General features: G+C 37.7%; 1 protein-coding gene across 1 annotated transcript in view; it reads left to right on the top strand.

The window, feature by feature from the left end:
- The window catches only part of LOC122810373 (mixed lineage kinase domain-like protein), a gene marked incomplete in the record, with an annotated part of 573,260 nt that overhangs the window by 537,083 nt on the left and 22,788 nt on the right, over positions 1–13,389 (top strand). The window contains 1 exon segment of the mRNA XM_044081960.1: positions 5,458–5,598. Within this exon segment, the coding sequence (XP_043937895.1) occupies positions 5,458–5,598 (141 nt within the window).

Here is a 13,389-nt window from a genome sequence, read left to right as displayed (position 1 = left end):
AAGAAAGCTAGAGGTGATGGAGATGAAGTGCCTGAGGTGGATGGTAGGATGCAGACTGTGGGACAGATAAAGAAATGAAGACGTAAGAGCAGAAGCCAAAGTAGCTCCAATTGCAGAGCATGTCAAAGAGAACAGATTTCAGTTGTTTGGGCATATATGCAGAAAAGCAGAAGGCAATCTGAGGAAGAAGATTTGGGGACAAACAAGAAGAAGGCAAGAGAAAATGAGAGTGTCCAGCAAAAAGATGGATGGACTGTAAGGAAGAAGACCTGCGGTAGTCAGGCCTGACTGTCAAAGGAGAGTGGCACATGAAACAGATGTCAACAGTTGATGTGGCACTTCAACATTATACAGTAAATGGCATAAAGAGGTTTGATGATTTGTATGTGCATTTCTGTAAATCGCACATTTGTAAATCATAGATAATGATTTCATACGTACTGCATACCTGTTTGAACTGTTCTTAGTGCGCAGTAGTGTATGCAGGCAGTCCCCCTGGCTTTACGGGAACTTTATGAATTGTGTTGGACTCTGGTATGTGATTTCTATCGTGTGCAAGCCCTTTGTAGTTCTGTATCTTGTTTGTGAATGCCACCCTGATATATTAAGGGACAACTGTGTATGTGGCATGTGTGTTGACAAATGTACAGTACCGACTGCTTTTGAACAAGCATGTTTATACTTAAGCATGAAATATAGGAACATCAATGAAACAGATGGAAACAGCAGCTAAATATACTCTGTAGTTACAAAGAGAATGCAACTAAGTATGTGGCATACAAATAGTCTGTTAAGCTTCCTAAGAAGCAAATATGTTTTGTGTGTGGCAGGCCTCTCACATTTGGTTGATATCTACTGACTGAAACCAAAAGGTTTCAGGAGGTCCCATTATGAGGGCAAACTTAGAGAACATGTAAATGCAAAAATAATGCAATTAAGTGAAAGGCACATGCAAGATACGGAATGGCAGACAAGTCATGATGTTAATAAAATGGTAGTGACAAGACATGAAGAATCAACTAAAAGTGAGGCAGATTCTGAATTAAGCACTATAATCTGATGTACCTGTAGTAGTATAATATAAATCAAGCAGACCTAACAATTGTTTGGACCATTTTTTTTTAAATTTGGACCATTTGTTTTTTTTAATTTGGACCATTTTTTTAATTTAGATAACTTAAGGACTGGTAGAATTAGAACTTAGAATGGTTAGATGCAGGCACTGCCTTATTTATAATTTTTATAACAGATTGTGAGAAGTTATTTCCAAATATACCTTCAGATAAATCACAATTTATAAAGACTTACCCAGACATAGGATAAAGCCTTACTATGGCCCAGGGGTACTGAGTTTGATTACTGACTTGAGAGCTTGTTGGAGCTAGCAGAGGAAAATGAGTCTGTCAGGGATAACAGCTGTAAAATAAAGTGCATACTGCCTCAATCCCTCGGGGGGGGGGGTGGCACTGCATAGGAGTGTTAGAGGTGGGCTTTCAGTCCAGTAAATCAACATTTGGTGGTAGCACTCAGTGTATTTACAGGGTGGGGGTGTTGTGAGTCTTCACAGTAATCTGGAATGCTCACCCTGCCACCCAATCAAATGCCCTGGCAGCCAGGGTGCTGGTGAGGATGCAAGTAACCATTATGGCTGTCTGAATGATGACCCTTCCAGATGGCTCTCATCTCAGAGGGTCTGGACACTCCCCAATACAGAGGGAGGAATGAATGGACTAAGTCCAGTTGGAGGAGGATTGGCAGACTACATGTTATGGGGGCAAAAACAATACAGAAAAAAAAATTTCTACACATGAAAAGTTAATATTAGCAGAAATGTAACTATAGCAATGATGGGTGCCCTTTGAAAGTCTGAAGGCCAGGTTACAATCCCCAAAACAAAACAAAGTTCAAATAAGGAAAATATAAACTGATGCTGTAATTTCTTGGAGTATTCCCTCTGAGGTACAGATGACATCATCTATTTAAGAATTGGATTTAAAGTTTTGAAATGTCAGCACTTGCAATATTGCATCTCACGCTTCCAACAGGGAGCCAGCTAAACATTATAAGGTAAAATATTAATCTTGGCTGTATGTGACAGAATGGTGGGCCTTTACTGGTGTAGCAGAAAATGGATGAATGACTTGACATAGCTTGTTGCTGTGTTAAAAAGCCACGCACTGTATGTAAGGATAGTACTAAACATGCAAAGATGAACAGTTATTGTTACTATTGACAAATACTGAACAAACGTTAAAGAAGCAGGAACTCCAACAAATGAATTTGTTTTGTGGTCCAATAGCAGACACAGCATTTCTAATTATAGTAGATGTGTATTCAGACAAGAAATTGTCGGTATGGAATCTACAATTGTTCAAAATGCAATATCAGTGCTTAGAATGGTATTTTCAAGGAAATAGTTATAGAAGTTTATCAGAGAAAATTGTCTACATTCCAGTAATTCAAGTCAAGAGAACTAAAGCCATTCTCTCAGCAAAATAGAATTAATAAGTTTATATCTTCAAACACCCAGCCAGCCACAAATGTTGTGTAACTGTAAAACAAAACAAACAAGAAAAAAAAAGTACCAGGAAAAAAGTTACTCATATTTCTGCAGAAGTAATAATTTCTGCCTTCCATTCCTTGGTACAAACAGTTTTTCTATTCAAAAAGGTGTATGAATGGCTGACTTACCATAGGTGGATTGTGAGCATGCTCAGACAGAATGGAATAATAAGCTACTTAAAGTGAGATGACCGACCATTAACCTACTTCCACGAGAATGACATCCTAGATCAAAAAGGCGGTCAGTTTAATTTTAAAAATTAAAAAAAAAAATCTTACTCGAGAAGAACATATCATGACCAATCATTATCTTGCTTCACAAAGTATGACAAACCAGACTAATGAAGATAATTGCTTCCAGATGAAGATGACCAAACACTATTCCTCCAAGAAGGTAAGAAAGATGACTTGTTTCCAGAAAACATGACCAACAGTATTCATACCTCGAGGGACAACAAATATGATCAAGACACTGGTGTCCAGAGGAAGATGGCAGGTCATATTTGAATCCCAAGAGGGATGACAAACTAGATAGGTTAGCAATGAATAATTGGTGGTTAAGCTCATTCCCTACTAAAGAGCAAACAAACTGTGGATGTTGTGACATTTAAAACTGAGTATGCATATGAAAGACCTCCCTGTTTTAGTATTCCTTACTAAAAGGGGAGGGCACAGAGTTGTCATCCTAAGTGTCTGAAAAAGGTTCCTTCTGACATTGACCGCGTTAGCCTGGAGAATGTACTTATTTACTGAAATCCTTAAGGGATATTAAAATGAACATCAAGAAGTTGTTTTAAAATACTACAGTATATGCTGAAGAAGACTGATATTATGTCCCTGAAATTAAGTGATGTTCTCATGGTAAAAAGGATGTTGTTAACTCAAAAAAAATCAATAACAATGTTTTTTTTTTTGTTTTTTTTTTAGTTTTGGCCTGTAAGCAAACATAAAGAAGGAGGAGTATTGCACATGTTAAATAAGATATCACCACAGCTCTGAGCTGTGTATTAACGAATTCACTCCAATGCTCACGAAATTTGCACTGCAACTTCCAATGGGCGGAGCCTAAGCCTTTTGACAGAATCAAATTATGTCGTCAAATTTCAAACAAATGTTCATATCTCTGGAACCATAGGGGTTATGAAAGAAGTGTAAATATACAATGACTGGCCATAAACATTTAAAAAAGAGCACGCAGATTGCTCAGCCCAACCAGTGCGCCCGTTGTAAATCCAACATATACTTACAGAAAAAGGTCCGGTCTCCTGGACTTTTTCCGTAAGTATATCTGCTGATTTTTTTTTTTTTTTGGTATGTGTGTGCACAGGTAGCAATGGAAAAAGGAATATCTCTGCTGATTAAATCTCACTATGTTATACATTTAACATAGTGAGATATCTTAAAAAAAAGCACCGGAGATCTTCCTTTCTCCATTGCTTTATTTTTAAAGATATGTCGCTATGTTAAACTCATTTAACATAGTGAGATAGCTTCAAGAAAGCAACAGAGATCTTCCTTTCTCCGTTGCTACCTCTGCACAGCACTGATGTACTGCATACGCATGTGCAGTACATCAGAAATGCCCCAGGATACCTACGTAAGGGTAGCACAGAGGCATTATACAATGCCATAATTTAAGAAAAGTATTTTTTTTCCTTAAATAATGTCATTGTATAATAGCAATAACCCATGGCTGGGTGTGGGCAATGCTGGATTTTCCCACGGTTGGCTTTGTTTGGTCACTCGGGCTTCACCCTCATGACCAAACCACACCAACCGTGGGTAAATCCAGCATTACCCACACCCATCCATGGGTTATTGCTTAAATAGCAAACGCTTCACAAACTATTTTTATAGTGGTAGCATTCTTTAGGTTCTTGGTCTTAAACTAAATTTTATAAGTCACAGTAAACACAGTAACTATTACATTTGTAATATTTTGTAAACAGCTTGCAATATCTCAGCAACCCCTCAAGTTACACACATACTGGTAGCAGCATTTTATTCATCTAGCTAAGAGCTATCATATGAGGCTAAGGCATTCTGCCTGTGTTACTTGGTTGCTAAGATATTTAAAAAAATGTGAAAATGATATCTATACAAATTAATATCATAAAAACCGTTAATATTTATTTACCTGCAATAGACAGTGGTCAAATATTAATGCAGTTGAGTTTGCCATTGTGCAAGCTTTAAGATGAAATATTTTAAAATGTTATATATAACATGGTTTTGGAATTATTGATGCAAATATGACGAGCAATATTCTGAAGCCTAGATTCATCAGTAGGAGTTAACTGCAGATGCACCTGGAGGTGTCACTTGGATGTAACGAGTTAATATTTATACAAAAGTGTACACTAAACCAAAATAGTACATGACAGAGGTCAATAAGGTGTTAGTTTCTAGCCAAGTTGTGGGACCATGCAACTGTCAGTTTATAAAAGGCATTTTCAGATAAGTTGCTATTTGAAAAAACTTATTGTTATCAATATATTCTGAGCTTTATAATTTCTTGTTTTAAGGTACTCCAGTAGAATAATAAATTAGTTATTTCATGAGAAGAATCCAGTTTTCCAATGTATATTTGTATGTATATGTGAACATATCACACTAGTGTAATATGTGTGTATATGTGAACATATCACACTAGTGTAATATGTGTGTATATGTGAACATATCACACTAGTGTAATATGTGTGTGTATATGTGAACATATCACACTAGTGTAATACATGTGTGTATATGTAACATATCACACTAGTGTAATATGTGCCAACCATATGTGATGTGTTATTATCCATTTGTATATTTTAATGAAAGGTATAACAGAGTTTCAGTGACAGACGTTTGCTTACTTTTCTATAAAATGTGTTTTTGTCTGTTTCCACACAGATCAGCCATCATCACAAATATATCAAAGAGTGGTCAAAGATAAGTATCAGGAGCCTCTCCCACAGGACTGTCCGAGCTCCCTGGTGTGCCTTATCAATCGGTGCCGTTCCTTTGATCCATTTGTGCGTCCCACTGCTGGAGGTACAGTGATCCAGATTTACAAAGATTTACTTAAGGCAATTAGTTAAGCAATCACTGAACACTATTTTGTCTAATTTTGCAGTAATGGATAAAACACCTGTTATACAGCCTTTCCCATTAGTTGAACCATTTATTAAGCACTTTCATTCCTTCCTTTAGAAACTTCTTCAGATAAAATAATGACAAACAATGCAGTTGTATGTAATCAAAATCAAATGTCTAGCTGTACAACAATCATCATCATCTACCCCCTTCTTCCTAGTTTTTTTATGTGGGGGTGTTTTTTCATGTCAGCTATCACCACTTCTCTCATTTCAGACTGGGATTTGGGTTTGGACTAGTTAGACCAAGAAGGCTACACTATTGAAATCTAGGAATCTCTGCACATACTTGCTTGTGGCTTTGTATGTTCCATGGTTAATAAGGATAGCAGACGTCACCCAAGAGGACAGTGTTTGGCTGTATGGTGAGGGATGTCAGTTTGGTAAGACATGCCTAATGGTGTGCCGATGTCATAGAGGGGGTACAGTAGTTGGTTATTATGTGGTACTAAGTATCTTTATTGTAAGAGGAACCATGGAGGAGTTCTAGGTCATTACTCTGCATTATGACTCTAGAGGTGAAATGGTTTTCTTAAGAACACAAGCAGACCCCTCTCCAACTGGAATGTCCAGCTTGGCATTTGGTCTGAAGTTGTGGTGGCCAGTAAAACTATGCAATGTAATGGTGCTTTCACTCTACTGAAACCACAATTCAGTGACTATGCTGTGTATGACAGAATAACGATTGTCACACAGGTAATGAGACAAGTGTAACTCTATATACACCTTAGGAGGAAGCTGCTGACAGAGATCATGCATGTGAGGTTAGAGGAGTGACTATAGACAGACAGACAGAAAGACAGAGAGAGAGTCGCCCTTGATATTGCCCTTCACTGTGGATTCTCATAGTACTAAGCAGATAATTAATAATTACTAGAAAACTTTAAGCACTCAAGATGATATAGTTAAAGTTATAGGTAAATAAAAAACATATTTCATTGGTAAAACAGTTTAAACCTGAGTATTATGCTGATTTCAGAACATTATATTAGGGTCCCCAGAAATGTTCTGATAAAAGATATCAAATGGATGTAATGGCATGTTAAGGTCACAAGAGAGAGCTCTTTGCTAGCATTTCACCAACTTGTAAGTTATATGTACATATTAATATACTTTTTAACCATGCATTTTAGGTTTCATGCAAAAACATTTTTATAACTATTTAAATATTGTTTTAACTAGAGAAATGTATGTTTTTGCAGATGCACATTTAGGATGTATTTTGTCAGTATGTTTTTTATAAAAGTTTTTAAATGTTTTTTTTAACAGCATTTTAACGTGTTTCATTTTAACTGATTATATTACTAATTTTACTGTTTTAATTGAATATTGAGAGGGGTATAAAAGCTGGGTTAATGTTTTTTGTCTGCATCTGATGAAGTCTGTACACTAGGGATGAAAATGCAGTGTTATTTGTGAGGCGTTTATGTGTTGGTGTTTTTATTATTAAAATATTGGCATCGAAGCTGTGGACTGCTGTTTTCCATCTTTCCAGGGCATTTGTTTGGAGTTTGTTACTGCTGAGTTTTTGGTGCCTTGTATTCAGTTTTTTTTTGAGTTTCTAAGTCATTTTACTGAATATGGAAGGGGAAAGCAGCACAGTACCTGAAGAAAGGGGCAGACAGGAGGAAATCGGCCAAACGAGGAAGTTGGTTGGTCAGCTTTCTCAATTGATTGATCTACTCACTCCACTCAGCCAATCCACGGTGGAGATTGTTTCCAGAGACAAGAATAGGCACAATCAAGAAGTTTCAAATGGGACCTCCTCCAAAGGAAATGAAAGTAGTGGACGACATGGTGTGTTCAACCAGCAGGGAATGTATGTGAACGGGAACAAGAATTTGGCAGCAGAAAATGAGTTTCAGTAGACCCCAGGGATTTTAAGAGGGACTGAAGGAAAAACAGTAAGGAATGAACTTTTGGCAACTGAAATTCCACCTGGCCAGCAACAAAAAAACTGTGGTCTCTGCTTCATACATAGGTAGAACTGATTTAAAAGACTGGTTACAAGTTAGCTTCACTCCTAAATTTAAAGATAATGGTGGTAAATTACCATCAGTGACTGAATCCAATAGCACCAAGTTAAATAAGTTGTCTAAATTGATGCTTAAATTCAGAATGTTCGATATTGAAAACACGTATTTAAGACAGTGTATAACTGAAGGCATTGTGCCTAAAGGGTTGTGTATATGTAAATACCCAGATAATGTAGAATCTGGTAGTATTTTTCGTAAAGAATTACTTGAAATATTTAACAGGTGCAGACTTGAAATGTTGAATGTTATGGTAAAGGAAAATGAAAGGCTTAAAGAATCTGTTCAGAAAGAAACTGAAGCAATAAATGAACATTTTAAGAATGACTTCATTTTTACCATTGCTTCTGAGAAAGAGAGGTATTTCAACATTTGGGTGGGTATAGATGAAAAATGTGAAGAACTTATCAACAGGAAGTTGAGAAAATTAGAAAGACATGTTAATGAGTATAAGAATAATATAAGTTACCCCAAACCAAAGGTTTTTAAAAAATATGAAGAAAAAGATGATTTTATTCAATATGTAAATGATGAGAAGGTCAGTAGAGAGAATGCACAAGCTGGTGAAAATGTAGGTGATTTGGATGATTTTTCAGAGTATCAACCCCCAAAAAGGTCAGAGAGGTTAAAAAAATAAAACACCTGTTCAGTATCAACAAAAGTTTTATGGGGGGGAGTGAGATATTAAATGTTGAAAATACACCCCCCATTAATGCAAATTCAGGAGAAGGAATTGATCAAGACAAGATAAGCAGTTGTAAATTCATCAGAAATGTCTTCAGTATATATAATTTTAGTAAAGTGAAACTGGCTGATGAACATTTTAGTATTTTGACTAAAGGTTTAAAATATATCTCCCAGAAGAAGGGGGATCTTACTAAGGTGATTTTGGACCTTAAGTTGTTTGTTAGGAAGATAAATTTAGGGCTACTGTTACCACAACAGAGTAAATTAAATGATGCAGTTTTAAAGAAAAATAGCACTTTCAACCCACCCCTACACCCGCAGCTAAAAAACATCGAACAAGTTGTAGAGAATGAAATTAGGAAAGAATTTTCAAGAGTTAAATATAAGGCAAACTTAGGTTTGAAAGAAAAGAATATTTTAGCTGAGTTAAGGAAGAATAGTGAAATTAGGGTAATGAAACCCGACAAGGGAGGGGGTATTGTTATTATGGATGTATTAACATATGAGGGTAAAATGAATGAGATACTTATGGATACTAACAAATACACGTGTATCCAGAAATGAAATCAGTATTGCATATAGGAAGGTTGATATGGTTCTGGATGATATATTATTAGAAGGGCTAATAGATCAGAAAACTTATAACTATTTAAAAGTAGACAAACCAAGAATTCTGTCAATATTCGGAATACCGAAAAGTCATAAAAATGAGATGGACCCACCATTAAGGCTGACAGTTTCTGCTGATGGGTCAAAGACTTTACCATTAGCAAAATATGTAGATATGAAGCTTAAGAAGCTCTGGCTAAAAAGGAAAATGATTCTGAGGGCTTCTTGGGATTTCTTAAGAAAGATGAAAAATGAGCTCTATAATGAAGATGTTATTTTTGTTACAGTAGATGTAGTTGACCTATCATCCAGTATTCCACATACTGAAGGTTTAAAAATGTTGGAAGAAGTTGTATTTAAGGATGGTGAGCTTACATGGAACAAACAGTTGGTCTGTTTAAGCCTCATGGACTTGATTCTAAAATATAACTTTATATATTTCAAGGGAGAATTTTATCAGCAAATACAGGGACTGGCAATGGGTGAGGCATGTGCCCCGACTTATACCAATCTTATTTTGGAAAAATGGGAAGTAAAATACATATTGAGGTCCATTTATTCAAGTTGCCGGACACTCTACATTAGCTTTTTGGATGACATCTGTATTTTATAATTGTAATTACAAGAATGTCTAACCTTTCTGAACAATACTACTACATTTTTAGGTTTTACACACAATTTTTCATATGAAAGGCTGCACTATTTGGATGTAGAAATTTGTAAAAAAAATAATAAATTTAAAGATTTTTAGAAAGTCCACATTTTCCAATTCCTACTGACATTATGACAGTGCACACCCCTTTCATTATAAAAGGAAAATAGTTAAAGGACAATATGTGCGTGCAGGCAGAATGACTTCTGGAGATGAGGACTTTGTCGAAGAGAGTGAATTACTGGAGGAATTATTTATGGAAAGGTGTTATCTGACAGAGGTGATCCAAGAAGTTAGGAATGAAATCAATGCAGGTAGGAAAGAAAAATTCAAACCTATTTTGGGTGAGTTATTAATGAGTTATTAATGAATCAAACAAGATTGAGTACAGGACCCAAAGATGATTTTGGGAATGCCGTGGTACTAGAATGTAATGCTAGTGCTGGTTTGGTTAAGAAAACTATGAAAACGGAGTGGGAAAGATTTGTGGGTTAAACTAATTTAGGGGACATTCCCAAAGAGACATTAAAAGTAGTTTATAAAAATTCCCAAAATTTTAAATATTTGTTAGAAGGTGACCACAAACATAGTAAGGTGGTTAGAAGAAAGAAAGGGACTTATAAGTGTGTGCTCACAATGTAGTTACATTATGAACAAAGAAAAAATATTCCTAGCTAGTAGAAATAAGTTAATAATTGACAATGAAGTTTCAAATTGTAATTCTTCAGGTTTGATTTACCTTGCAAGCTGTGAAGAATGCAAGTCTTTTTATATAGGGAAAACAGAACATAAGGTGAGGAGAAGGATTTACGGACACTATTATGATATACAAACCAAGAAAGAGACAAATGCTTTATATAAACACTTGAAGGAATATAAAAAGGCATGCTACTCATATTTTGTTTTAGAAGAAGTCATCATCTTCTTTCGGCTGTTCCCGTTAGGGTTCGCCACAGTGGATCACCTGTTTCCATTTCTTCTTGTCCCCTGCATCTTGCTCTGTCACACCAACCACCTGCATGTCCTCTCTCACTACATCCATAAACCTTATCTTAGGCCTTCCTCTTTTCCTGTTACCTGGTAGCTTCATCCTTAGCATCTTTTTCCCAATATATTCCGCATCCCTTCTCAGCACATGTCCAAACCAACATGATCTTGCCTTTCTGGCTTTGTCTCCAAACCTTTCAACCTGGGCTGACCCTCTAATATACTTATTCCTAATCCTGTCCACCCTCGTCACACCCAGTGCAAATCTTAACATCTTCAACTCTGCCACATCAAGCTCAAACTCCTGCCTTTTTGTCAATGTCTCCAACCCATATAACATAGCTGGTCTCACTACCCTCTTGTAGACCTTCCCTTTCACTCTTACAGGTACTCGTCTGTCACAAATCACTCCTGACACTCTTCTCCACCCACTCCATCCTGCCTGTACTCTCTTCACCTCTCTTCTACATTCACCGTTACTCTGAACTATTGACCCCAAGTATTTAAACTCATCCACCTTCGCCACCTCTACTCCTTGCATCCTCACCATTCCTCTATCCTCCCTCTCATTCACACACATATATTCTGTCTTAGTCCTGCTGACCTCCATTCCTCTTCTCTCTAGAGCATATCTCCATCTCTCCAGGGTCTCCTCCACCTGTTCCCTACTCTCACGACAGATCACAATGTCATTTGCAAACATCAAAGTCCATGGGGAATCCTGTCTGATCTCGTCTGTCAACCTGTCCATCACCATTGCAAACAAGACAGGGCTCAGAGCTGATCCTTGATGTAACCCCACCTCTACCTTAAACGCATCCGTCACTCCCACCACAGACCTCACCGCTGTCACACTACCCTCGTACATATCCTGTACCACTCTTACATACTTCTCTGACACTCCTGACTTCCTCATACAATACCACAACTCCTCTCTAGGCACCCTGTCATATGCTTTCTCCAAGTCTACAAAAACACAATGCAACTCCTTTTGACATTCTCTGTACTTCTCCATCAACACTCTCAGAGCAAACATCACATCTGTAGTGCTCTTTCCCGGCATGAAACCATACTGCTGTTCACTAATCATCACATCCCTTCTTAACCTAGCTTCCATTACTCTTTCCCATAACTTCATGCTGTGACTGATCAATTTAATCCCTCTGTAGTTACTACAGCTCTGCACATCACCCTTATTCTTAAAAATCGGTACCAAAACACTTTTTCTCCATTCCTCAGGCATCCTCTCACTTTCCAAGATTTCATTAAACAATCTGGTTAAAAACTCCACTGCCATTTCACCTAAACACCTCCATGCTTCCACAGGTATGTCATCTGGGCCAACAGCCTTTCCATTCTTCATTCTCTTCATAGCTATCCTTACTTCCTCTTTGCTAATCCATTGTACTTCATGATTCACTATCCCTACATCATCCAACCTACATCATCCAACTTTCTCTCCCTCTCATTCTCTTCATTCATCAACCCCTCAGAGTACTCTTTCCATCTCCTCAACACACTCTCTTCGCTTGTGAGTATGTTTCCCTCATTATACTTTAGCACCTTTACCTGCTGCACATCTTTCCTAGCTCGGTCCCTCTGTCTAGCCAATTGGTACAGGTCCTTTTCTCCCTCCTTAGTGTCCAACCTTTCATACAACTCTTCATATGCCTTATCCTTAGCCTTCACCACCTCTCTCTTTGCCATGCACCTCATCTCCTTATACTCCTGTCTACTTTCTTCATCTCTCTGACAGTCCCACTTCTTCTTTGCCAACCTCTTTGCCTGTATACTCTTCTGTACTTCCTCATTCCACCACCATGTCTTCTTGTTGTCCTTCCTCTGTCCCGATGTGATACCAAGCACCTTTCTAGCAGTCTCCCTTACTAGCTCTGCTGTTGTTACCCAGCTATTTGGTAACTCTTCACTGCCACCCAGTGCCTGTCTTAACTCATCCCTGAACTCCACCTCACAATTACCCTTTTTCAATTTCCACCATTTGATCCTTGGTGCTGCCCTCACACTCCTCCTCCTCCTCTTCTTGATCACCAACGTCATCCTACAAACCACCATCCTATGCTGCCTAACTACACTTTCTCCGGCCACCACTTTACAGTCTCCAGTCTCCTTCAAACTGGCCCTCCTACATAAGATATAATCCACCTGTGTGCATCTTCTTCCACTCTTGTATGTCACCCTATGCTCCTCCCTCTTGTTAAAATACGTATTCACCACAGCCATAGCCATCCTTTTTGCAAAATCCACTACCATCTGACCTTCTGCATTCCTTTGTTTAACACCATACCTACCCATCACTTCCTCATCCCCACTGTTCCCTTCACCAACATGCCCATTTAAATCTGCTCCAATCACCACTCTTTCACCCTTGGGTACAGTCATCACCACTTCATCCAATTCACTCCAAAATTTTCTTTCTCATCCATTGCACACCCAACTTGTGGAGCATATGTACTAACAACATTAATCATTACACCATTAATTTCCAGCTTCATAAACATCACTCTATCCGACACCCTTTTCACCTCCAAAACACTCTTCACATACTGTTCCTTCAGAATAACTCCTACTCCATTTTTCCTCCCATCCACACCATGATAAAACAATTTGAACCCACCTCCGATACACCTAGCCTTACTCCCCTTCCATCTGGTCTCTTGCACACACAATATATCAACCTTCCTTCTGTCCATCATATCAGCTA

Source organism: Protopterus annectens, chromosome 8.part1 (genome assembly GCF_019279795.1).
Source record: "Protopterus annectens isolate FY-2018-M chromosome 8.part1, PAN1.0, whole genome shotgun sequence".
NCBI classification, from domain to species: domain Eukaryota; kingdom Metazoa; phylum Chordata; order Ceratodontiformes; family Protopteridae; genus Protopterus; species Protopterus annectens.
Note: the sequence above shows the minus strand (reverse complement) of the source record. Positions and strands in the feature narration are given on the sequence as shown.